Raw genomic sequence first — 26,817 nt, forward strand, 5'->3', positions numbered from 1 at the left:
GGTTCTCACATCAGCTACAACTTTTAGGTGTCACTAAAACACTCAACTTCTATTGGACACATCTGACTAAATTAGTGTTATTTTTATGCAAATTAGCTTCTCTGTGCTCTAGGGGCGGGGTCAGGCACCTGCCTCGACTACTGCTCCGGACTTCAAGATGATTGATGTGCACGTGCCCGCATTGTTGATCCGCAACCACTAGGATGTTGAAACCTGAGTCGCACAGCGAGGACAGTGATATATATGCTCGTGATTAGGCACCACCACAACGTGACCTCATTGAGAGTGTCCCTGCCCACATGACTACTTGGTGCTAATTTGCATGCGCAAGAAAAGTTCTGCAGGCAGAGGCTCACATTACTTTTAACTTGCATGCATTAGCACGTAAACAACTGACTGTGCACTGTGCCCACCACAGTTTTGAGGACATGAAGCATGGAGTCCCTGCTTCCCTGCAGATAAGAATAATGACTATCGTTTTACGGGGAAGGGACTCCCTGCATACACACAAATCACTATGATACTCAAAGTCCGGTACTCGTCTTGACATACAACTATGGTCGTCTTTTTTGGACTAGGTCTATGTTTCTTCTTTCATTGGGCTCCAGCTCGTTCCTCTCCTCTCCATAGACCTGCATTGTGAGCAGTAATCTGACAATGCTGCCCTGCTCTATCTTTTTCGCGAGCACAGAATGGAGAGCAACCCCGGGCACCATACCCGTCTATGGGGACGTATATCCAGCCGCAACCATACATACATCCCTCACGCGGCCGTTTGCATGGGGCCTTAGGTGAAGCTCACCAAATAATTTTTATTGAACCAGTGAGCCAGTGGTTGTCTCTTTGATTCACTTCACGGGATGACGCAAGGATCCATAGTCAAGGTTACCAATATCATAAACTGGCGTGAAAGCTACCTCTCAGCGCTCACAGTATATTTTAAGAATTTGCAATGTCGGTATGTTAGAATTTTGTTATATTTGACCAAGGCTTAAGCTTCTGTTTTGGGCTATATTTACACAAACGTGTGCCCGCCGTACCGTAGCACGCCGGGCACACGTCGGCGCCTGGGAGAAGAGGAGGGGGTAAAGCTGCTCACCCCCGCCCAGCTCCACAGCGATATATGGCGCACACCGCAGTATTCCGGAGAAAGATAGGACATCTCCCATGTCTCTCCTGGCTATGGAATGGTGCGGTGACACACGTGTCCGGTACGGCACCAGGCATCCATTGTCGCCTATAGGGGACGTATATACATCGGCTGTATATACGTCCCCCGTACAGCCATTTGAATTTAGCATTAGAACAATTTTTTTTACCTAACATAAAGACTGAATGCAGGAATTACTCCATAGAATAGCGTTACCCTCATAGACCACTATCCGGCTCTATTCCTTGATTTTATCCGGGATTTCAGCTTTTGTATTTCTTACATTGCACAGTATATTACCTCCCAGGCCCGTGCCAGGCCAGAGACGTTCCCCCTTCACAATGGGCTGCAGAGACTCGCCTCTTCTAGGAGAGATTTATGTGAGCGTTAGGTAATCTTACAACTTCGCTCTGAGCAAATATTTGCATTTGTCAAGTTTAAAGAACGGCTAAAGGTGCACAGGCGCTTTTCATACACTGAGTAAATGTTGCTCTTAATTTAAGGTGCAGTTTCTGACTTCTGACAATTGTTTTGTACAAATTAAACTTTGTTTCCTCAAGTTCCACCCAAGAAATGTGCTACACAGAGGTCAGGACGGAGGTGCCAGGCATTGACTTGTATTAACAAGTAGGGAAAATTCTGTTTGTTAACCCAACAGATTAGGGAAAGGGAGAATTATATGTATGTGGTTTGTTGTAGTTTAAAGCTGAATAAAGGTTATTTCAAAAGATTGCAAAGAGAGTCCTATCTGCAGGCAGCATGTTATAGAGCAGGAGGAGCTGATCAGATTGTATACAGTGTCCTATCTGCAGGCAGAATGTTATAGAGCAGGAGGAGCTGAGCAGATATTGTATGGTGTTCTATCTGCAGACAGCATGTTAGAGAAGCTGAGTAGATTGTACATCGTGTCCTATTGTCTGCAGGCAGCCTGTTATAGAGCAGGAGGAGCTGAGCAGATATTGCATGGTGTTCTATCTGCAGGCAGCATGTTATAGAGCAGGAGGAGCTGAGCAGATATTGCATGGTGTTCTATCTGCAGACAGCATGTTAGAGAAGCTGAGTAGATTGTACATCGTGTCCTATTGTCTGCAGGCAGTATGTTATAGAGCAGGAGGAGCTGAGTAGATTGTACATAGTGTCCTATCTGCAGGCAGCATGTTATAGAGCAGGAGGAGCTGAGCAGATTGTACATAGTGTCCTATCTGCAGGCAGCATGTTATAGAGCAGGAGGAGCTGAGCAGATTGTACATAGTGTCCTATCTGCAGGCAGCATGCTATAGAGCAGGAGGAGCTGAGTAGATTGTACATAGTGTCCTATCTGCAGGCAGCATGTTATAGAGCAGGAGGAGCTGAGTAGATTGAACATAGTGTCCTATTGTCTGCAGTCAGCATGTTATAGAGCAGGAGGAGCGGAGTAGATTGTACATAGTGTTCTATCTGCAGGTAGCATGTTATAGAGCAGGAGGATCCATGTAGATTGTATATATAGATTATAGAGCAGCAGGAGCTGAGCAGAGTCCTATCTGCAGGCAGCATGTTATAATGTAGCATCATCACGGCCCCCATAGTTTTCTGTTGTCGTTCAAGATTTTGCGAGCTCTGAGGAAAGGGAGGACATAACTGAAATATCAAATCCCCCTAAAATTACATCTAAAAAACGCACCAGTAAATGTACTGGTGTACCAAGTGTTCTCTACTGTCAGTTATTAAAAGTTCTGTTCTGTTTCTTTGTAATTCCTTTCTTCTCATACATTTCTCCAAAACCACATACCACTAATTACATCTCTTGTAAGGGTTATAAAGAGAGTTGAATATAAAGACGCGTTCACTGAGTTCGGGCCTCGATACGGGAAAAAACAAGGCCAACTGGGTCAAAGAGAAGAAAAATACCTTATAGATTAATTTGGATTAATTCAGATTTCTTAATGAGAACCTTTCACCAACCTCAACTCTCTGCCACTCCAACCATTCTCTAACAGTTTGAAGTTTTTCTCTAGCCCGCCACGAGTCCGGGACCCCGCCCGCCACGAGTCCGGGACCCCGCCCGCCACGAGTCCGGGACCCCGCCCGCCACGAGTCCGGGACCCCGCCCGCCACGAGTCCGGGACCCCGCCAGTCACGAGACCGGGACCCCGCCAGTCACGAGACCGGGACCCCGCCAGTCACGAGACCGGGACCCCGCACGTCACGAGACCGGGACCCCGCCAGTCATAAAACCGGGACCCCGCCAGTCATAAAACTGGGAGCCCACCAATCATAACCCTGAGAACCCCGATATTCCAAAATGCAGCCTGGATACTCCTCAAAAAGTTGCGACGAGCAAGAAATTTATTCACTACTATGGACTAATTGACATGACGCAGTAGGGTTTTGCCTTCCAATGAAGTGTAGCACTAGTGTGCAAAATCACACATCACAGCCCCTCCTCACTGCTCTGAGTCACTGCTGTAGCTTCAGGTTATATATCACAGCAGAGGGAAGGGACTGGGTAAAAGTTTCAATGTAGAGATCACAGAACACAGCAGTTTGAGGAGATTCTCCCCGTGAGCTGAGTCCAGTTACAATCCTGGAATAAAGATGCATTTTCAGTCCTTATACTGCTGGCAACCTATGATTAGTTACCTAGCAATAGATAAGCGTATCAGGTATAGACTCTTACATCCTCTTTTACACTGGAAAGGGTGAGAGCTAAAGAAAAACTTCCAACTGTTCCAAAATAGATGGAGTGGCAAAGAGTTGATGCATACGGTATAGTATGAATACACAGCTTCGTATGATTAATAATGCGGTTAGACTCCCTATAAGGCTACATTCACACTGCCGTATGGGGGACGTATATACGGCCGATATACGTTCCCCATAGACGGCAATGGCACACGTGCGACACCGTACCGCTCCGTACCCCGGAAAAAGATAGGACATGTCCTATCTTTGTCCGTAGTATGCCGTTGTGCGCCATATGTTTCTATGGAGAGGGGCGGGGGTGAGTTGCGCTCACCTCCTCCTCCTCCTCTCCCCGTGAGCTGCCGTTGGCCGCCGTGCTACGGCAGGCAACGGCGGTGTGAATGAATCCTTAGGGATCTGTATTGGCGGACTAATTAGTTGTCAACCAGTATTAAAAAAAAACTAGATCTCTCCAAAATCTCCCTGCAGAACCAAAATAGGAGCCATTCATAAAATTTTCTGAACGAGTGAAAGTTGTATTTTCCCAGAAATTTGTTTCTTCCATTTTTTGCATAGCAAGAAATCCACAACAACGTGGTGAGTCTGGTGAGAGCCGAGCCGGACGCATAGCGCCAAATGTTAGTGCGATTTCAAAATAGTGCAATAAATCAGCATGAGCGAGACTAATGAACAATAAACAAAGGCGTACTCAGTCCTGGCCGCCTTACGGCTCAGTGCAAAACACACAGCTGGCGAACACATGAACGACATGCCAAAGTCACCACGGCACAGAGATCAGCATGAATCTGCTTACCCCGAGCACATTCTCACAACACCTTGAATGGAACAAATTCTCATTTCCAACGAGAAAGTTTTCGACCAATTTTTACGCTGCCCCGATATTCCCCAGTTACCCCCCCCCCCCTCCGACAGAAAATGTTGGTTTGTTAAAAACAGATGGAAGGGAAAGGTCAAGAATTGAAAACAGAAAACTAATAAATCCTTGATATTTCCAAATGAAATGCTTGTGGTAAGCTAATTTCTTGTAAACACTGCGCTTATGTCGACTGAACAGTCCCAGATGGCGGTAGGGTTTTTCATAGTTTCAAATCTGAAATGTTTGCCTCGTGAAAAAAAAAAAAAAGTGAGAATGTGAGAGAGGAGGAAACAAAAAGATATTCAGGAATCAGGGAATAAAAGAAAAAAAAATTGAACTTGTAAATCCAACTACAGGAGTATCCCCATCATAGACATCACTGGAGCATCCATAATAGGATGCAAACTTAGGTGATCGTTGGGGGTCTAAGTGGTGGGACAGCATGAAACATGAGAGAATGGAAGTCTGTTGTACACAGTTATACCCCAGATGGACAGACTTGCTGATAATTGGGGGGTCTCAGTGGTGGGATCCTATGAATCATGATAATGGAAGTCTGCTGTACCCAGTTATACCCCAGATGGACAGACTTGCTGATAATTGGGGGGTCTCAGTGGTGGGATCCCATGAATCATGAGAATGGAAGTCTGCTGTACCCAGTTATACCCCAGATGGACAAACTTGCTGATAATTGGGGGGTCTCAGTGGTGGGATCCTATGAATCATGATAATGGAAGTCTGCTGTACCCAGTTATACCCCAGATGGACAGACTTGCTGATAATTGGGGGGTCTCAGTGGTGGGATCCCATGAATCATGAGAATGAAAGTCTGCTGTACCCAGTTATATCCCAGATGGACAAATTTGCTGATCATTGGGGGTCTCAGTGGTGGGACAGCATGAATCACGAGAATGGGGATCTGTTTACCCCCGTTATACCCTAGATGGACAGCGCAGCCAGTCATGCAAGCGATGCCTGCTCTTTTCATCTTTATGGCATTGAAAGAGATAGACGAGCGCCATGCAATGAATGGATCAGCACATGCGTGACTGGCTTCTACAACCTTTTGGGTCGCAACGGTAAAAGAACGAACCTCCGGCTCTTGTGATCCACAGGGGTCCCATCACTCAGACCACCACCGATTACAGAATTATCCCTTATGCTGGGGATAGTGCTAAGTGCTTATTTGTTGTCACGGGACAACCCCTTCAATATTTGGACCTGAAGAAGTTAGGGCTCCTCCCCTGAAGAGTGTAGTTTTCAAATAAAACTCTTCTTCCAATTCCCATTGACTGGATGTTTGTTGGCAGCGAGTCATCTCTAAAGTCTTCTTGGGTTGAGTCCTACCATCCGGTTTGTTACCCACCCAAAAACACCAACAATGAAGTTCAAGGCTCGCGCTAAAAACGAACAAAGTATCAATACCTTCTATAGTGAAGAAGATCAGAGCCACTACAAGGAGGTTTCCATTAACGAAACATTTGCTTCCCCAAATTTGCAGCCCCTGATCTCTGACAACTGCTCCCTTTGACACTGTCAATCACCAATCAGACAATCATGGAGTATCGGACCAACAGGTTATGAAAAAATGTCCTCTACAGTCGTACGGTTTCTTAGAACTTGGTCATAGATTTCCTGGAACACAGTAACAGCTGTCACCTTTACGAGAGACATAATTTAGTCAAAAACTTTCCACATGACCTTCTCAGATGGGTCACTAAGGCGGCCAGTGTTCAGCTAAATGGCTACCTTTCTGAAAAACTTTTAATGAGGTCTTCCCATTAAGAAAAGTTAGAAAAGTTATCCTGTGGATAGGGCCTAACTTGATCAGAGGGAATTTCAGCGATAACAAAAAAAGAGGGGTCCATCAAACAAGGGTGCCCGGCAATTTCCGTCAGCTCCATAGAGATTAATGGAGCAGAACGGTTATGCGCGGCCATCTGCTCCATTAGTCTGACAGAGCGACTAGGGGTCAGATGGAGGTAGGTGGGACCCCATCGGACCCCTTGTTTTTTGTGATTTGTGCTGAGACCCCCACAGATCAGCAAGTTAGACCCTATCCCGTGGATAGGGCCTTCACAAGTAATCTGTATGGATAGGAGACTGAACAAAGAAAAATTTTGTCCGGGTGGACCTAATGACCTAAAGAGTTGTATTACACAGATTGCTATGTGTTCTCTCTTTTCAATAAGAATTGTTTCTAGGTGGTCTGTGACATAATAAAGCTGTCAAAATAGGCCTTAAAGTGAGGTTTAAAGTCCCAACCACTTTACCTTAAATATATCTGTGGCTGGGTATCAGAAATTCAAGTTGGTAAATGAGTAAGGGTTCCGGTGGCTTGAATACACATCCGACCCATGACACCTCTGAGCGCAGGCACAGAACTCCAATTTCATACGTGTGGTGCGCCTACGCTGGGACCAGAAGAGAACTCAAATGATAGAATCGGAAGAGTACGGCATAACCTGCTGCATGTACAGGGCTGCCAAAAAAATCACCGAAATTATCAGAGGAACGGCGCAATGAAAAGCTTATTTTCTGAAGTTTTTGCAACAGTGGCTTTCCGAGAAAGCGGCTGCTGACTCTTCCTCAAGTAGCAGAGTCGTTGTATGGCATGCCAGTCTACAATAAATTAAAGGGGTTCTCCAGAGGTTGGATGATTTCTTCCAAAAACAGCACCATGGATTTTGCCGGCATTGGAACTCCGCTCCATGTTTATTGCAATACCGGCACACACCAGGGTCAGGAGTTGCCTTATTTTTTCCAAAAACATCACATGTTTTTCAACCTCTGGACAACCCCTTTAAACTTACCACCTGTTCACCAAGATTTACGGAACAGGTCAATGATATCTAATGCTATGTGGACCCAGGCCATTTGATAAGACTGTCTTGCAGAGCTGAACAGCAGATCCGGGCACACTAAGGAGGGGAATGACCCGCTGCTCACATTTTTCATCTTATGAAAATTGCTGTCTCCGAACTTTTGGGCACGGCACCAGACATTTCTGTAAGTTTATCCAAGCCCTGTGTTTAAGCTGTAATTTTCTATAGATTCAAAATACCACATTTCAAAACACTAAAGCTGGAAGATTGGAGAAAATGTATAAATATATATATGTAAAATTATTCAGTGCTGTATATGCAATGGCTAAAAAATGTAGTCCCTGAAAGTTAATAGCACCAATAATTATGTAAAAGACTTGCAAATTAAATCCTTCAAAAGGAAAAAAATCAAGACGAGTCGAGGTCCGGTTACAAAAGCTACAGCTTTCCAGTGATTGCAAATTGGCTTATTAGCTCTTTTACCCTCCGCCCTGTTACTAGGGGTTACATTCCCACAGAGCAGGCGGCTTCACTTTACAGCAGTCCTCCCCTTTCTGGAAATGCTGATCTAGTAAAGAGGACAGGTCTGATTATAAATTTTAAAGAGACAGGATGCTAACCACTGAGCCACCGTGCTGCCCATGAAGTCAAAAAGTCATGGGGCAAACTTGGGTCACGTGACAAGTCATCATGTAGCCCGTCGTAAGGGCAGTTTCTTTGGTCAAAGAATCATGGACAAAGCAGTATCTCGTTTCACCGACCAATGGAAACGGGACAGGACCCCATGCATCACAGCCTTTCACTTTGCTAAACCAGTTCCCTACACTGTTCTAATGAGATGCAAAGACATCAAAACAGCGCTGTCAAGAATTGGGAATCTGTTCCTTCTGGAATAAATATACTGATTTGGCTTTCAGCTCACATCATGTGATTAGGCTTCCTGAAAGTCCGGTTTGATGCACAGGGTGGCTGCCGTACAAGGTAGCTAATAGGCAATGTTTTCCTTGTACCATCCTGGAAAACGTATTCACATATTTCCCAGGGAAATATCATACAGAGCAGTGCTGAACTGTAATCATCCAATTTTGCTTTATGCTAAATAAATCGGAGCACCTTTGGGTCCTTTGTTAATTTTCTCCCACCTGAAATGTGCCCATAAAATAACAGAGCCCAGGTATCTTTGGCATGCATAAGATATTGGATGACGGGGCTCAGAAATTACTGATGCGGCCATAGCATGGAATGGAGCAGGATAACCCATGCTCAACCTGCCATTTCATTCAATTACAGAGAATGGGACCCCCTGTTCTCATGATCGGTCAGGGTCCCAGCAGCAGCAGATCAGATCGTTATCTGCTATCCTCTGGATTGGGGATAAAAAGTGACTTTGTTTGGTAACCTACAAGAGAAAGGGCACTGCCGGGACTCTCCTGCTCCAGCCAGTTACCTTGCCGATAGAGAGAAGATAGAGATGAGGCTGAGCTCCAGAGATGTAGAAGGATTTATTTGATAATTCTCATTTAACTGCAATATGGGACAAAGGCCACATGCAGACGGCCTGGTGGAGGAGGTGTGAGTGCGCCTCACCCCTGTATAGAAAGACACCTGCTTTAGTCACAGAACAGTGAGACATCGTGACCGGGTGTCAGAGACCTCAGGGAGGAAGGCGCAATTCGGCCTCAAACTGAAGGTGCTTGGATAGTCGAGGGAAACCTACCATTAATACCCATCATGATAAACCAAAGAAACTTATCCAGTGACTGTGGTAATCTTCTTATATTTGTCTTCCAGGGCCTCCTTCCTTTCTAAAATCAACTACTAAAATTGTGCTAATGAACTAGATGGGCACTTCCTCCTTCCTCAATCTGATGTTATCATACACAGTGGCAAGAGAGAGTGCTCCTGCACAGTGTAACAGCCTGTGTATCTACGGCACAGATGAGCTCTGTTAACACCCCCAGTAGCCCGTCTGCATCATTAGCATAATTTTTAAAAAAGCTAATTTTAAAAGGAAAGAGGCCATGGATAACAAATATAAGAAGATTACCATAGTCAAAGTGCTGGATCTATAAGTAAGTGTCCCTGGCTTATCATGATGGATTTTAATGGAAGATTTCCTCTAAAAAATAAAACCCACAAAATAAAAACTCTTTTGGTCTTTTAGCTTGAGAGTACAACTGTAAAGTGTAGAAACTTTTGCCTAACTATGCACTAAGCAAAAATAGGCAATTCTCTAATTTACTCTGATTAGCAATCTGCAGCTGTTTACCAGCTAGCCGAGGTTTTACCTTAAACCCCCCCCCCCCTCCACACACACACACACATTGCTAATCTCCATTTGCCGTACTTTCTGGTTGCCATGGGAACAACGGGAGGCTTGTAGAGAGGGGCTGTCGGACCTGTAGTGAGGTTACATACGTTACTACATGACTCATCACATGCTTCAGGTTGGCCAATTACAAACAAGCTGTCCTGCATCATTTGAAAGTACTTAGTGTGATGCAAAGGACCTGTAGTGATGTCACAAGCATACTGGACACACATTTCTCTAAGTAAGAACCTTCTGTAACGTTACCTGCTCCACCGTAATGAGACCCTGAGGGGCGTCCAGATCCGTCTGTAGGGGGAGACTTTGGCAAAGCAAACCCAACAATAAGGAGACTTCCTTCATACTCCTCCAGCAGCAAACCAGGACCATCTGTGCCGTGACACTGCAGGATGCGCCTTCACCTCCTTCAAAAAAGCAAAAAATACACTTAGTAATAGAGAAAAACAAAGAAATGGAAAATACTGAGGACATATTATAGGGTTTTGAAACATAGTTTTGGTACGGATGTGTTCATCCTCAACTTTCCTCTTGTGCCGGATGAGGCGATATACCAGCTTAGGAAATGTACTACATCACTACTGACAATAGATGATGTCACAGCTTATCTCCTCCCCCTCCCTGTACAATGACCTCTATATAGATAACACTGACCCATCATTACATCACTACTGACAATAGATGATGTCACAGCTTATCTCCTCCCCTCCCTGTACAATGTCCTCTATATAGATAACACTGACCCATCATTACATCACTACTGACAATAGATGATGTCACAGCTTATCCCCTCCTCCCTGTACAATGACCTCTATATAGATAACACTGATCCATCATTACATCACTACTGACAATAGATGATGTCACAGCTTATCTCCTCCCCCTCCCTGTACAATGACCTCTATATAGATAACACTGACCCATCATTACATCACTACTGACAATAGATGATGTCACAGCTTATCTCCTCCCCCTCCCTGTACAATGACCTCTATATAGATAACACTGACCCATCATTACATCACTACTGACAATAGATGATGTCACAGCTTATCTCCTCCCCTCACTGTACAATGACCTCTATATAGATAACACTGACCCATCATTACATCACTACTGACAATAGATGATGTCACAGCTTATCTCCTCCCCCTCCCTGTACAATGACCTCTATATAGAGAACACTGACCCATCATTACATCACTACTGACAATAGATGATGTCACAGCTTATCTCCTCCCCCTCCCTGTACAATGACCTCTATATAGATAACACTGATCCATCATTACATCACTACTGACAATAGATGATGTCACAGCTTATCTCCTCCCCCTCCCTGTACAATGACCTCTATATAGATACCACTGACCCATCATTACATCACTACTGACAATAGATGATGTCACAGCTTATCTCCTCCTCCTCCCTGTACAATGACCTCTATATAGATAACACTGATCCATCATTACATCACTACTGACAATAGATGACGTCACAGCTTATCTCCTCCCCCCTCCCTGTACAATGACCTCTATATAGATAACACTGACCCATCATTACATCACTACTGACAATAGATGATGTCACAGCTTATCTCCCCCTCCTCCTTGTACAATGACCTCTATATAGATAACACTGACCCATCATTACATCACTACTGACAATAGATGATGTCACAGCTTATCTCCCCCTCCTCCCTGTACAATGACCTCTATATAGATAACACTGACCCATCATTACATCACTACTGACAATAGATGATGTCATGGCTTATCTCCTCCTCCCTGCCCAATAACCTCTATATAGATAACACTGACCCATCATTACATCACTACTGACAATAGATGATGTCACAGCTTATCTCCTCCCCCTTCCCTGTACAATGACCTCTATATAGATAACACTGACCCATCATTACATCACTACTGACAATAGATGATGTCACAGCTTATCTCCTCCTCCTCCCTGTACAATGTACTCTATATAGATAACACTGACCCATCATTACATCACTACTGACAATAGATGATGTCACAGCTTATCTCCTCCTCCCTGTACAATGACCTATATATAGATAACACTGACCCATCATTACATCACTACTGACAATAGATGATGTCACAGCTTATCTCCTCCCCCTCCCTGTACAATGACCTCTATATAGATAACAATGACCCATCATTACATCACTACTGACCATAGATGATGTCATAGTCTTGTCACGCCTCCTATCTGCACCTAGCATGCCTTTTAAGCTAGACCAGTATATTGCGGTCTAGGGCTAGGAGGCTGCAGTAAAGCATATCACTAAATGCTGTTTACTAGAGCATAGGCAAGATGGCCGAGCCACAATAATGATGGACAGAAAATAGTAGAATGAAAAAAAAAAATCTAAAAAGTTTTAAATAGGATTTGATTTTAATGAGTGAAACTGACAATTGGAGACACATTTCCTTTAGAATCTTGGAAAAGAATCCTATGACAACGCGGATCAGGGACAAGGAGAATGAATGTAAGAATCGTGCTGTTGTGTACAGGTCACGTTTTAGTGACTGGTCCCCATAAAGCCGAGTACTGTACAACCCGTTCTGGTGAACTTTTGACAACCAGTAAACATGACAGAGGCAATGCCTCTCTACACAAAGGAGCGAGACAAGCGCTCACTCTAGCTACAGGCAATTATTCATTATTAAACTAAAGATCGTATTTTACATAGAAAATCCGCCATCTCTTCCCATTATGCAGAAATTAAACCATAATCTACACAGCTGCCCCCTGACCCTGAGCACTGTAACTGCGGGGGATGAGGGGCCGCAGCACCACAGCGCCACCAAGTGGACACCCACATAATGACAATCCAACTTTTTGTACATTTTATGGAAAGTGCAAGGTCACATTCAAGTGGCCAGGATGGGTTTCACAACATTATATTATATACATATATACATATACATACATACATACATATACATGAGTCTTTACTGTATAACCTATGGAAAAGACATCGATAGAAGACAAACTAGAGAGCTGATCACTATATGCAAATTAATTTGATGCTTATTAAAGGGACTTCTCAAATAACAAGTTGTTAGAAGAATCTGGGCCTAAATCTACATCAGAATTTGGGTCCAAACCTTAATCAAAATCCTGTCACGCGAATTTACCCCATTAAACTACTAGCCCACTAAGGTAGGAGATTAAATGTCCTTTCTAGAGTTCCCTCTTTTATGTGACATCTCACCCATTTACCCATAAATAAATAAAAAAAAAATCTCCTTCAAGTCCATATGCAAATGAGCACAGAAGAGTCATATTTTGCCTGAGAGGAGTCAAGTTTAGAGGCTCCAGGGGGATGTGTCAGTTCAAACACTTGAGCAGCCCAAAGCTCAATTAACAGCTATGGATACCCTCAAACTCAGTTGCATCATTATTCAAGCCTTTCTCTTTTTTTTTTAATACTAAAGGGCATAGAAAGCTAAAAGAAGAGCGGATCCTACCAGTATGTCAGTGTGCTTGGTTTACAATCCATGGTCCTGGGGGTAGATTTCTTTATATATAATAACAATCAGATTTCTGGGTTCTATAGAACTAAAGACAGGGGTGTCTAAAGTGCCGTTCTCCCTCCTCAGCCGCCAGCGCCTGGGCCCGCGCCTCTCCTCAGCCGCCAGCGCCTGGGCCCGCGCCTCTCCTCAGCCGCCAGCGCCTGGGCCCGCGCCTCTCCTCAGCCGCCAGCGCCTGGGCCCGCGCCTCTCCTCAGCCGCCAGCGCCTGGGCCCGCGCCTCTCCTCAGCCGCCAGCGCCTGGGCCCGCGCCTCTCCTCAGCCGCCAGCGCCTGGGCCCGCGCCTCTCCTCAGCCGCCAGCGCCTGGGCCCGCGCCTCTCCTCAGCCGCCAGCGCCTGGGCCCGCGCCTCTCCTCAGCCGCCAGCGCCTGGGCCCGCGCCTCTCCTCAGCCGCCAGCGCCTGGGCCCGCGCCTCTCCTCAGCCGCCAGCGCCTGGGCCCGCGCCTCTCCTCAGCCGCCAGCGCCTGGGCCCGCGCCTCTCCTCAGCCGCCAGCGCCTGGGCCCGCGCCTCTCCTCAGCCGCCAGCGCCTGGGCCCGCGCCTCTCCTCAGCCGCCAGCGCCTGGGCCCGCGCCTCTCCTCAGCCGCCAGCGCCTGGGCCCGCGCCTCTCCTCAGCCGCCAGCGCCTGGGCCCGCGCCTCTCCTCAGCCGCCAGCGCCTGGGCCCGCGCCTCTCCTCAGCCGCCAGCGCCTGGGCCCGCGCCTCTCCTCAGCCGCCAGCGCCTGGGCCCGCGCCTCTCCTCAGCCGCCAGCGCCTGGGCCCGCGCCTCTCCTCAGCCGCCAGCGCCTGGGCCCGCGCCTCTCCTCAGCCGCCAGCGCCTGGGCCCGCGCCTCTCCTCAGCCGCCAGAGCCTGGGCCCGCGCCTCTCCTCAGCCGCCAGAGCCTGGGCCCGCGCCTCTCCTCAGCCGCCAGCGCCTGGGCCCGCGCCTCTTCAGCCGCCAGCGCCTGGGCCCGCGCCTCTTCAGCCGCCAGCGCCTGGGCCCGCGCCTCTTCAGCCGCCAGCGCCTGGGCCCGCGCCTCTTCAGCCGCCAGCGCCTGGGCCCGCGCCTCTTCAGCCGCCAGCGCCTGGGCCCGCGCCTCTTCAGCCGCCAGCGCCTGGGCCCGCGCCTCCTCAGCCGCCAGCGCCTGGGCCCGCGCCTCCTCAGCCGCCAGCGCCTGGGCCCGCGCCTCCTCAGCCGCCAGCGCCTGGGCCCGCGCCTCCTCAGCCGCCAGCGCCTGGGCCCGCGCCTCCTCAGCCGCCAGCGCCTGGGCCCGCGCCTCCTCAGCCGCCAGCGCCTGGGCCCGCGCCTCCTCAGCCGCCAGCGCCTGGGCCCGCGCCTCTTCAGCCGCCAGCGCCTGGGCCCGCGCCTCCTCAGCCGCCAGCGCCTGGGCCCACGCCTCCTCAGCCGCCAGCGCCCTTCTCATCCGTGCACACGTGTATATATCAGTACATGTTCTTTCTTCCATGCATGGTTGTCTCTGTTGCAGAATATTTCTGTATATTCCTCCCCCTCCTTCTATTTAAGGATCACTATTTTATGTCTTATAAATCTGACAATATATTCATATCAAGAGGATAAAATAAACACAGGATCCTCCGTTATAATCTAACAGACTATATTTCTATATGCAAACCCATTAAATCCAATTATTCCCCTTCCCCTCGTCCTCCCGTGTGCAGGTGTATCCAGTCAATCCTCATTACTCCTATCATCACCCTATCGATTGGCGCCGCTTATATTTTCATACAGCTTTTAAACAGTGGCCGCGCTACAATACGGAAAAAGCCGACCCATGCTGCTAAATCTCCAGTGGCAAAAAAATGGAATTCCTTAACTTGTCTCTTCTCCTTAAGGCTCAAGACGCTGATCAAAGCCGAGAGAGACCAAGAGGAAAATGTAAATTGACAAGAGCAAAAAATAAGGAATAAGTGCAGATTGTTTACAGCCAAAGCTGCGACACGTGACCAAAGGACCGGTGTCCCGAAACCTCCGCCACTTGTGTCCTCCCAGAATATGGGCCAACAACAAATAAACTATAGGGAATAATGAATGCTCATCAACCTAGATGACTAATCACGTTTCTAATTGCTTTAATTACATGTCATTACCTTTCATTTCTGCACACAGGGTATTGGACGGTACACGGTCTTCTGGAAGGGCCTGGGAATGTAGGTCATCTCCTTTCTGTAATATTCTTGGCTGCGTGAAGTAATCATTTGTGTCCCGGGGTTTGATCTCACTCATTATCATGTGCAACTGAGCCGCGGCTTCTGCGAGAGACAATGGGCATAGTCAGAGGGGGGACAGGGAACCGAAAACTGCTTTGTTTTGAGGAGTTCACCTCAGTGCCCCGGCTGTTTTAGGTAACGGGACCCAAGTGGTGGTTCAACAAGAGGCAACGTGTTTTTGGGACAGAGGAAGAAATAATAATGAGACAACAAAAACCATTAAAAATTATAAATGTATTTATAGCTAGAAAAGCAGTAGGTGAAAAAAAAACCTTTTCCTTCCCTTAAGCGTAAGGTGAACCTGTCACCAGGTATGTCATTTTTAGCTTTTGACAGGTTCCAATAGCCTATGCTATGCTAATTTTAAAAATGCCTTGTCAGCATCCTCAATCATTTCAGTACTTTATAAAACTTTATTTAACAATACTTGGCTCCCTGCCGGCAGTGTGTGGCAAGTCCAGGGGGGTGTTGAGAAGCTGCAGCAACCTGTGTGCCCGTGTCTCAGTCTCCTCGTACATTTTTCCTCTACTCCATACAATCCCTCGCCTGTCTGTGCAATGCACATGACCAGAAGTGGGGAGGCGGATGAGTGAGAAGAGAATGAGCCTAGGACTGCAGCAGCTACGCCCCCTCTCGCTCTACATTCACAAACATGCTACTGGCAGGGAGCTAGATAATATGAAATAAAGGTCTATAAAGTAATGAAATGTTTATTATGGTATTTAAAAAAAATAAATAAAAAAAAATAAAAAAAATCGGCATTGCTGGAACCTGCCACTGACTAAAAGTTAAATCCCTGGTGACAGGTTCGCTTTGAAACAAAAAAATATATTTAGCACTTTGAAAATCACTGTAAGCTCTAATCCCTTAGATGTGAGAGCCTCAAACAACAATTACATCTAAGGGTCTCTGAAGTTTCAAGTTCTTGATCCATGGCAAAAAGGGATGCTGTGGATCCTGGTGTGGAAATCTATCCCAGGAATACTTCCCTCCCCAGGTGTGACAAAATAGCGCCATTTTATTAATCAGAAACCGGTTGATTTTATCCGTTTTCCGATGCCTGTGGAATGGTTGTGGGCAGATGTCGTATTGACACTTGTACAAGCGTTGGAGACACTTGCACGGGCAGTTTTACACCTATATAAAGTCTTCTCTCCCCCCTCCGTAAGTCAGGCCGTGAGCTGCGGCCACTTCAAGTTTCTTTAATGCTGCTGGTCGCGGCCCTTATGGAAAGTCATGTGACCGGAGCACAGGTATTCAATACAGAGACCGCCAATGCTCTGGTCACATGACCTTCTAAAGCAGCGATGAAAAGCTCCGCCTCTCCACATCTGCCCCATCTGCAGGATCACACTGAAAGCCCAATACTGTACTGTAACAGGAAAGGTGATTTAAATATTCCCATGTCACAGCAGCCTCACTCAAAATCGGGTACTGTGACATCGCTGTTCACTGCGCTTTCCGGAGCAGACGAGGGGTAAAAGAGAGAAATCCTATGCCCATCTTCCCTGCATGTCCATATGTACAGAACACTAATAACGGCCATTTAAAGGGGTTGTTACTGTTACATCAAAAGACAAAAATTTCATTGAATTAAAAAAAAAAAGTTTATCAGACACAGCAACCAGTTAATGCCTGGTCTAGGTGAAACCATCAGACAAGACACTTGCCTGACTCTGTGTCCATTGGCATGAGACCTTCTGGAGATGAACTATGGACAACAGGAGATACAATGGCGGAGAGACGATAGGACATCGAGATGAGCCGTGACAGCAGCCGCCTCCACTGCACCACATCTGAGACGTCCCTGTGTAGACATATATACCCAGCATTAGGATAGTAATGTCTGCAGCTTAGATACATGGCATACGCAGGGTATGAAGTAGACAAATTTATATCTATAGATTCCAGTAAAGAAAGTACTTAAAAACATAACAAAGACTTTAAAATATTTACGGTAATACGTTGGCTCAGTCACACTGTATGGCTTAGGCTGCATTCACACGACCATTGGGGGCCGTATATACATCCACCATAGGTCTGTAATGGGCGCACGGAGCCACGCGGCAACGTACTGCTCTGTACACGGGGAAAAGATAGGACATGTCCTATCTTTCCCCTTGTTACGGCGCCGTGTATCTCTATGGAGAGAGATACGTCCGGCACCATGGAGAGGAGGTATGTCCGCCGGGCCATAGGTTCGTGTTAATGCAGCCTTAATTTTATGGGGGTCAGAGAACAGATTTAAAATGTAACATTTCAGCTGTGTGTAGCCACCACTAGAGGGAGCTGAAGAAAGTGAAATTATTCCATATCCACAGGACAAGGGATGAGTTGTATACAGGTAGGGGTTTGCTGGCTGAGACCCCAGAAAACTTTGGGATAACTGCCCCCCTATCCGAAGGCAGTGATGGTTAGAGGTTGCATGCCATCCTGCTAGAGACAGGAGAATGAATGGAGCTCGGGCAACCTTCAGTCTATTCAGATAGGGTGGAGAGAATGCATTCTCATCATCCATTTCCTTCAATATACATTCAATTCCTTTTCACTGTAATTGTGCGAATACACCTTCATGTGCCTATAGAGCGGGGTAACGGCTAACAAAGGTCACATGGGGAGGTTTCAGACCGCCCACTGGGCATTTGCCACCTTATTTGCACATCGGATTAAACTTTTTTTCAGGGAAATCTAAATCTATTATTAACCAGGGTGGACAAATCAAGGTATGGCCTAAAAAACTTACCCCATAGAGAACTGCTGCAATGCTCCGATAATACAGTGTACACGACCGTACAATGGAAAGGAGGCGGCTGCTTCTAGCAATGAAGTCTCTGCCTGTATGATTTCATACTCAAGATAATCCATTAGTGTCCGAATAACTGCAAAAAATCCAATATACTGTCAATCACTGTGTGTGGGAGGGGTAATCAGGACTCTCACTGTCAATCACTGTGTGTGGGCGGAGTAATCAGGACTCTGCATCAACTTACCATTAAATGTGTTCCTCTCCACAGTACTGCTGCTGTCTATGGTGGATGGCAGATCATTAGAAGTTCTGTGTCCCAACTTCCCCAGAGCAGCTTCCAGAGCCTCCTGGTGTATTAAAAAATTCAGCAAGTAGGAAGCAGTCACACAATCAAAGTGCTTGGTGCTTGTGCTCAGATTCATCGCGGCTTCCAGCAGAACCAGAATCTTCTGTGGATTCTGAAAATGAAACAGAATACAAAGTTGAGTGCAATGTTTTCAACAATTTGTAAAAAGGCTAAAAGGGTTTAATAGAAGAAAATAATAATATATCTCTATTTATATAGCGCCATCATATTCTGCAGCCCTGTACAGATCATGACGTACATATACAAATAAGACATTACAGAGTAATAACATAATCAGATGATAATCAGATGCCAAGAGCTTACAGTGTATAAGAACAGATACAATATATACATTATTAGGCTACATTCACACTAACTTGCGCCCGCCGTACCGTAGCAGGGGGCTGCTCACCCCCACCCCTCTCCATAGAGAAACATGGGCACCGTATTCCGGGGAAAGATAGGACAATTCCCAATGCAATATCCCAAACATCCTGTGATTGGTGTAAGATTTTTATTGGGAAATGTCCTATCTTTCCCCGGAATACGGTGCCCATGTTTCTCTCCGTAACTTTTGCATCAATAGACCTGCAATAACACACTCAATGTGGTGCTCCATTTCTTAAAAAAAAAGCTATGTTTCTCTCAATTCTGTTCATGCTTTAAAAGGTAATGGGTTATGGTTAACTTAGGGTTAAAGATCATAGTATGTCCTGGAAATAGGGTAAGTAGGGAGAGGGTTGTCAAAATACACTTTTAAAATTATGCTAATCATCCATAAGGGCTCTGGGGTTGTTACCAGACCCCCTCTGTCCTATAGCTTCACAGGTTGCTACACTGTGCAGGAACACTTCACCCACTCGTGTGTGATTACATTAAGAGGGAGGTGCTGACAAAGTAAGGAGGAGAATGTAACAGCCTGTGAGGTTTTGGCAAACAGGGGGAGAGGGAAGTGCTCATTGCAATGTAAATGCATGTGAAACTACAGTATTCAGGGGCTCTGGTAAAGCCCCCCAGAAACCTTCTGGTTCATTAGCAAAATTTAAAAAGTTGATTTTTAGAAAGTAGGCGGCCATGGATAACAAATATAAGCAAATTAGCACAGTATTTCCTATAACTTGTATGTATTTTTTTTCTTTTTAGTAAAAATGTCAATTTTGACGCAAAACTGCATGAAGGTGTCCGTCAATGTAGCATGGGAATGGGCGTTCAGTATGAATTTTATTTTGTATTGTAAAACTTTAGTTTTACATGTCAACTGTACTGGCCACAAATCCCTGGCAGTGAAACAGTTACATATCACTTCATTTGCCGAAATTCCATATCTTCTCCTCCGGTGAGGTGTCCAGCAGCGCTTATCAAACACGATGCAATATCGTGAGGAATTTGTGTGCGAGTTTGCTGGGAATACTACAAGCAACATATGATAAAGTGAGACAACAGGAAAGCCAGGAGGGGATGATTACATAGTTCAAGTCAAAATTTGGACGGAACACCAGAAAACTCCCATCTCACATAATCACCAATGTGCGTTTTACTATCCAATTTTCCATCGCATCCCACTATGATCCATATTCCACATGGCAGCGAATGACATTCTCTATCTGCACATGTGAGTGTATTTCATAGTTTCATAAAACCTAATAAAAAACAGATTATTCTGCCATAAAATTTGGTCAATGACTATTAAAAAACGGTTAATATAAAACACTGTACATGAGAGTCCAGTCTGGCCAATCCTCTGAGAGCTTCAGAATGTAGAATGCCGGCTGATACATTGTAACAAACTGCCAGTACAGGAGGTATTTGGGCTACTTTATGAATTGGATTGTAGCTACAGCTTTGCCGTAAACTTGCCAAAAAAGTATAAATGAATTGCAGAAGTATCATAAATAATCTATAGGTGACATGTTTCATCGGATCAGGTGTAAACACCCCACAACTAAGGGCATGTTCACACCTTGGTTACTGTGAATATCATGGACACATCTGCAGCTGTTCTGTGTGGCCCCCACTCCTGATTTTTATCTTTCAATTATTGATGTAAAATGATTAAACTGATATTTATTATACAAGTCCACGTAAATCTGCCCCCAAAGTTTTGGTCCAATCTGACTCCTCATAACATCCGGAAAAGCGTCTCCCAATCCTTATGTTTCCCCGCTCTGCCTTTAGATCAAGGTCTGGATGGGACAGATGCACATGTGATCATTGGGGGAGATTTATCATGCCAGTTTTGTGGCGTAGAAGGCATGAAACAGTCACAAATCCAAGTGCACGTCAAGGATTTGGTGACTTTTTTACACCCAACACACTGGGGCAGTTTGCAAGGCAGACGAGGGCAGGGGCACTTGGGCCAGTCATATTTACTATAACCTGCGCCAAAATGCTAGTGCAGGATAGAGCTGAAATCTATGTCATGTCAGACAACATCTGCGCCGGAATTACTAAGTGCTCAGAACCTACTAGTGTTGCACACTGGGTGCGGTGATCACTAAAGGGGTTGGCAACTCTTTTACATAAGTTGCCCATGGGCCTATACTGCCTTGTGAATAGTCCCTCAATGTTTATCAAGTGATTCAGCAGTCCTATTACTTACTTTTGGTCTGTGTGCAGACTCTCTGTGATTCTATGTTTACATGTTTGAGCTCTGATGAATAGGAGGAGCTGCAGCAGGAGCGTTATGACTACCCTGCTCCCTATGCCCTCTCCCAGTCTCTGTCAGTGAGGATGAACAGTAAAAAGAGAGACAATGCTTTAAGGAGGGCCTAGAGCCGTGAGGAAGCTGTGTATATATGCAGGGGGCAGAATGGGGAGAACAGGGAAAGGCTGAGGACACAAGTATATATACATGCAAGGGAAGAATCGCGCACACAATGCACCAGACTTAAAAGACATCTACCACCAGGATGAAGGATTGTAAACCAAGCACTCTGACATACTAGTGTTTTTAAGCAAAAAAGGCTTTAAAAATTATGCAAATGAGCCTGAGGGGCTCCATTAACACCTATGGAGCCTGCGCAGTCCACCCAAACATCCTTGCACATGCTCCAGATGTATGGATTTACTTACTGAATGTGCTAGCACAAGATTAGAGGACTGAGGTAAGTAAACACATTTATTTTTTATTGCGGCTCCAGACAGTAGTAATATGGGACACTTTGGGACACTTCACAAGGACTTGGTGTCCCGATTCGTCCCGGACACGGTCAAAAAGTTTCATGGTGGGGCCAATACCAACTGGGTAATCTTAGGGTGCGTTCACACGTGGCAGGTACGTGGGCGTTTTCAAACGCATCAGAACAGCTAAAAAAAAGGAGTTTTGCCTGATTACATGACATTAACACGTGCGTTACTGCCACGTGTGAACACATCCTTACCGTGTGCAAGATGCATCCATATGGCAACAGAGAGCCAGTTGTGATGAGTGCTGCACCATATGGCGCTACACGTGACGTAGTCTCTCTTCCATATAAATCTATGGGATCCGTTTCGGTATCAGTCAGAGAGAAGCTGACTTATCTATGTGAACGCACATGAACACTATATACTGCGAACATGTTTACATCAGTTTTGGAGAAATTCACATAAATTGCTATTTCCTATTGTTATTCATTAACTCCGTGCACACGGCTGATGGTAATCTACATCAGTAATAACAAGGTCTAATGATCTGGGATTTAAAGCGGCGATGCGTGGTCCGTCCCCTATTGTACGGCCATGGCCGAGGGGGCTTTTGTTCCAGCTCGGGTGGTCATTACCTGGAGGCCTACAACAGACGGGGGCAGCTTTCTTAGAAGTTCAAAGGCGAGGAGTTTCACTTCCTCAAAGGTGTTACTGAAGCAGTGGAGGAGAGCGCAGACATTGTTAGCGCTGACCGACTGAGCGAACTCAAATACGCTCTGACAGGAGCCTGTGAAAAGAGATCATTAGTCAGGAAGAAACCGCACTAATAAGTTTCTGCTTGGCAAAACAAAAGCTTGTTAATCTTTACGGCCACCAATAAAGGAGCGCTGGGACGTGCAGATGTGAAACGCCAGGTCCACATGCACTTATCATAAAGGAACCGATTAAACGCAGATGTTTTCGCTTCCTCTGTGCAAATCATTCGCCTTTGCTGCGGTCATTGGGCGACCGGCCTCGCCTTGTGCCCCATAACAGAGAACAAGCAGCGAGTATACACACGGCCATTTATATCAATGCGGGGACTCGCCAGCCGCTGGAATAGGGATTACTGAGCCGGTGGGGGACCCCGGGATTCGGACATCAAGAACAAAGTCCAGATTATTTGTGATGCTAACGATTTTTTAAAGGGGTTGACCAAAGGTTGTTTTTGGTAGAAAGAACCATGTTTTCCAAACTTTGGAAAACCCCTTGAACAAAGTCCGGGCTATTTAAGATACATACAAATTTTAAGGTGTTCAAGGTTGAAAATCGGAGGTTGTTTTTGGTAGAAAGCAGCCATGTTTTCCAAACTCCCGACAAACCCCATTAAAAATCGTAAGCGTCACAAATAACCTGGAGTTTGCACTTTACTGGGGAGACACTGGGATTTGCATAACCAGAACAAAGTCCAGATTATTTGTGATGCTTAAGATTTTTTTAAAGGGGCTGACCAAAGGTTGTTTTTGGTAGAAAGCAGCCATGTTTTCCAAACTCCCGACAAACCCCATTAAAAATCGTAAGCCTGGAGTTTGCACTTTACTGGGGGGACACTGGGATTTGCATAACCAGAACAAAGTCCAGATTATTTGTGATGCTTAAGATTTTTTAAAGGGGCTGACCAAAGGTTGTTTTTGGTAGAAAGCAGCCATGTTTTCCAACCTTGAGAAAACCCCTTTAAAAATTGTAAGCGTCACAAATAACCTGGACTTTTTACTTTACTGCGGGATACTGGGATTTGCATAACAAGAACAAAGTCCAGGTTATTCGTGATGCTTACGATTTTTAAAGGGGTTTTGCGAAGGGTAGAAAACATGGCTGCTTTCTAACAACTTTTGGTCAACCCCTTTTAAAACTGTAAGCATCACAAATAATCTGGATTTTGTACTTTACAGGGGGACACTGGGATTTGGATAACAAGAACAAAGTCCAGATAATTTGTAGTCCTTGTGATCATGTCACTCACCTGGATAACGGGTTGATGGCGGCTTGTTTGCCGAAATCCTCATGACATGGTTCAACTAGCTTAAAGGGGCTTTGGGGGAAGTTGTTTTTTTGCTAGAAAGCAGCCATGTTTTTCAACCTTCGGAAAAGCCCTTGAACAAAGTCCAGGTTATTTGTGATCCATATGATTTTTAAGGCGTTTCCAAAAGTTTTTAAACATGGCTGCTTTCTACCAAAAAAACAACCTCTTGACAACCCCTTTAAAAATCTTAAGCATCACAAATTATCTGGACTTTGCTCTTGATATCCAAATCCCAGTATTCCCCAGTAAAATTCAAAGTCCATGTTATTTGTGATGCTTACGATTTTTAAAAGTGTTGTGAGGAGGTTGGAAAACATGGCTGCTTTCTACTAAAATCAACCTCCGCAAAACCCCTTTAAGCTAGTTGAACCATGTCATGAGGATCTGGGCCAAAAAGCCGCCATCAACCTGTTATCCAGGAGAGTGACATGATCACAAGGATGTCCTTACATATTCTGATTCATAAAAAGGGAACCGGTCACCAGCTTTTACCCCTTTAAACCCCCAGCCCCATCGTGTAGGGTATGAAATGTATCTAGAGTTCCCTCTTTAATGTGAAATATCACCCATTTACCTATAAAAATCCCCTTCAAAAACAAGTGACAATGAGCAGAGAAGAGTCATATTTGCCTGAGACGAGTCATGTTCAGAGTCACTTCAGATGAAGCTCTATCTTCAGTTCTATAGCTCCTAGAAACATGATGTGGTGTCATATTGAAGTTAAAGGAAACCTACCATCAGGGATCTACCTAAAAAAAATAGATACGATGGTAGGTTGCTGCTCTAATCCTCACCCACTTAGCTATTTTGTTTAATCATTAAATTTCTGTATAAGCAATGAAAATCAGTATCTTTCATTTATGCAAATAGCACGCTGTGGAGTGGAAGTGAAGGCTAAGAAGAATCTAATCTTCGGGATTGTGGTTCTGTGGCCTACAGAACCAAAGATCAATTCCATAGGCAGGAATTGGATCTTTATCTGCAGCTCACATTTCAAACTATGTATTCAAATGCCGTTCATCTACAATTTTGTAGCTCATGGAACCTTCAAGACTGATGAGATCTGAGAGATCGGATTCTTATCTTTAATAGGACACCATGTATCTAGATACAATATATGGGGTGTCTGAAGTGACACTCTCCCTGCAGCCTTTAAACTTGACCCTTCTCAGACAAAATTTGACTCTTCTCTGTTAATTTTCATAGGTCTTTGGAGATTTTTTTTATAGGCAAATAGGTGAGATTTCACATAACAGAGGTAATTCCAGAAAGGACTTTCTAGTGATAAGTTTTGCATAAGGTTTTCTAAGTATTACCCACCTGTCCCCACAGGGAATATCTCAGCAACAGATCCTAAAATAGTCAAGGCTGAAAACCTCGTCGGATGCGACGATCCAGGAAAAAGTGACTGGAACAGATAGTCTGTGATAGACGACATGAATTCCTGGAAAACAAAGAGAGACACAAAACATCAAACTGCAGCATCTGGGAACGTGAGAGTGTGGGAAAGAACAAAAACTGATAGGCAGAGGATTAACACATTCATAGACATCACAAGAGATGCCGGGACCCCAAAACAACCTGCACAGACTGTCCTATACGCCCGCCATAATAAGCTGCACTGGATACTGGGGCTAAGGGACAACAACACTTGTAGAGTCACTAATTCACACCTACAGCTTGCGGTGTAATGGGATTTTGTATAGGCCACGTCCACTCTCTCAAAGGACAAGCGCACTAGTAGTTTAAAGGAAATCTACCATCAAAATCCATCATGACAAACCAGGGACATTACTCATAGATCCAGGAGCCATGACTGTGGTATCTTCTTATATTTGTTATCTATGGCCACCTTCCTTCATGCTGTAACTTCACGTGTCTCATGTAATCTCACACTGTGGGCGGCATGCTCCCGCACAGTGTAACAGCCTATGAAGCTATAGCATGAAGGGGCACTGATAACAACTCCTCCCCCAGAGTCTCATTAGCATCATTTTAAATAACATTTTTAGAAAGCGTGTTCCCTGTTAGGATTTGAGGCAGCACCCAAACCTGATAAAGTGAAAAGGATATACCCTTCTGGGTGCAGGATATTGAAAAACTTGAAATTTCGAAGTTAAAAACAATTTATCTTCATTTACCCCATTATATAAAATTTCTAATCATCATCAAAACAATGCTCAAGATAACAATTGTTTGTTACTTGGAACAAAAATGTTATATGATGGATAAATAAAGATGCATTGATTTTAAGCGCTGGATTTCGACTTTTTAAATCATTTTAAAAGGTTGATTTTAGCAGGAAGGAGGCCATGGATAACAAATATAGGAGGATACCACAGTCACGGTGCCTGGATCCATGAGTTATGTCCCTGGTTTATGATGATGGACTTTGGAGATTCCTGGCCAGGTGACAGGTTCCCTTTAATTTTGATGCTTTATAGAGCAGATTAATTGACTCACTGAGAATATACCACCGCGCACCATGAGCCTTGTGTAGCAGAGAGGTTTCCCAAAAATAGACCTCGTGTCACACTGCTGTGAACTTTTATGACACTATTTTTTTGTTTAAATTTTTATGCCACTTTCTATTTTTTAACTTGTGTCTTACAAAGGTGTGGGATATGTGTACATACCGCCACCTAGCATCAGCAGACACCCACTAGGAGATTGACTGATGGTAGACTAGTCGTACTCACATAGTCCTGAGGACTTCATCTGGAAATAACTTTTATTATTATAACTGGGAACGGTGCGATATCACAGAAAGAGTTGTAAAAATTATACAAATTGCTCTGAGGTGCTCCGGCTTACATCACCGGAGCACATCAGCTTATAACTCATTCAATCGCCCTCATTTGGCCAAATACGTGGCTCAGTGGTTAGCATTACAGCCTTGAAGCGCTGGGGACCAGGGTCAACATCTGCAA

At 45.2% G+C, this 26,817-nt stretch overlaps 1 protein-coding gene across 2 annotated transcripts in view; it reads right to left on the reverse strand.

Moving 5' to 3' along the window:
- THADA (THADA armadillo repeat containing) overlaps positions 1–26,817 on the reverse strand; it is a 354,225-nt gene that overhangs the window by 303,632 nt on the left and 23,776 nt on the right. For both annotated transcript variants that reach the window (XM_072140258.1, XM_072140259.1), the window contains exons 15-21: positions 25,208–25,331; positions 22,461–22,612; positions 18,598–18,811; positions 18,351–18,486; positions 17,278–17,414; positions 15,488–15,649; positions 10,092–10,249 (exon numbers count right to left, since the gene is read on the reverse strand). In XM_072140258.1, coding sequence (XP_071996359.1) covers positions 10,092–10,249; positions 15,488–15,649; positions 17,278–17,414; positions 18,351–18,486; positions 18,598–18,811; positions 22,461–22,612; positions 25,208–25,331 — 1,083 coding nt within the window. The remainder of the gene's footprint in view (positions 1–10,091; positions 10,250–15,487; positions 15,650–17,277; positions 17,415–18,350; positions 18,487–18,597; positions 18,812–22,460; positions 22,613–25,207; positions 25,332–26,817) is intronic.

This window comes from Engystomops pustulosus, chromosome 3, assembly GCF_040894005.1.
Source record: "Engystomops pustulosus chromosome 3, aEngPut4.maternal, whole genome shotgun sequence".
NCBI classification, from domain to species: domain Eukaryota; kingdom Metazoa; phylum Chordata; class Amphibia; order Anura; family Leptodactylidae; genus Engystomops; species Engystomops pustulosus.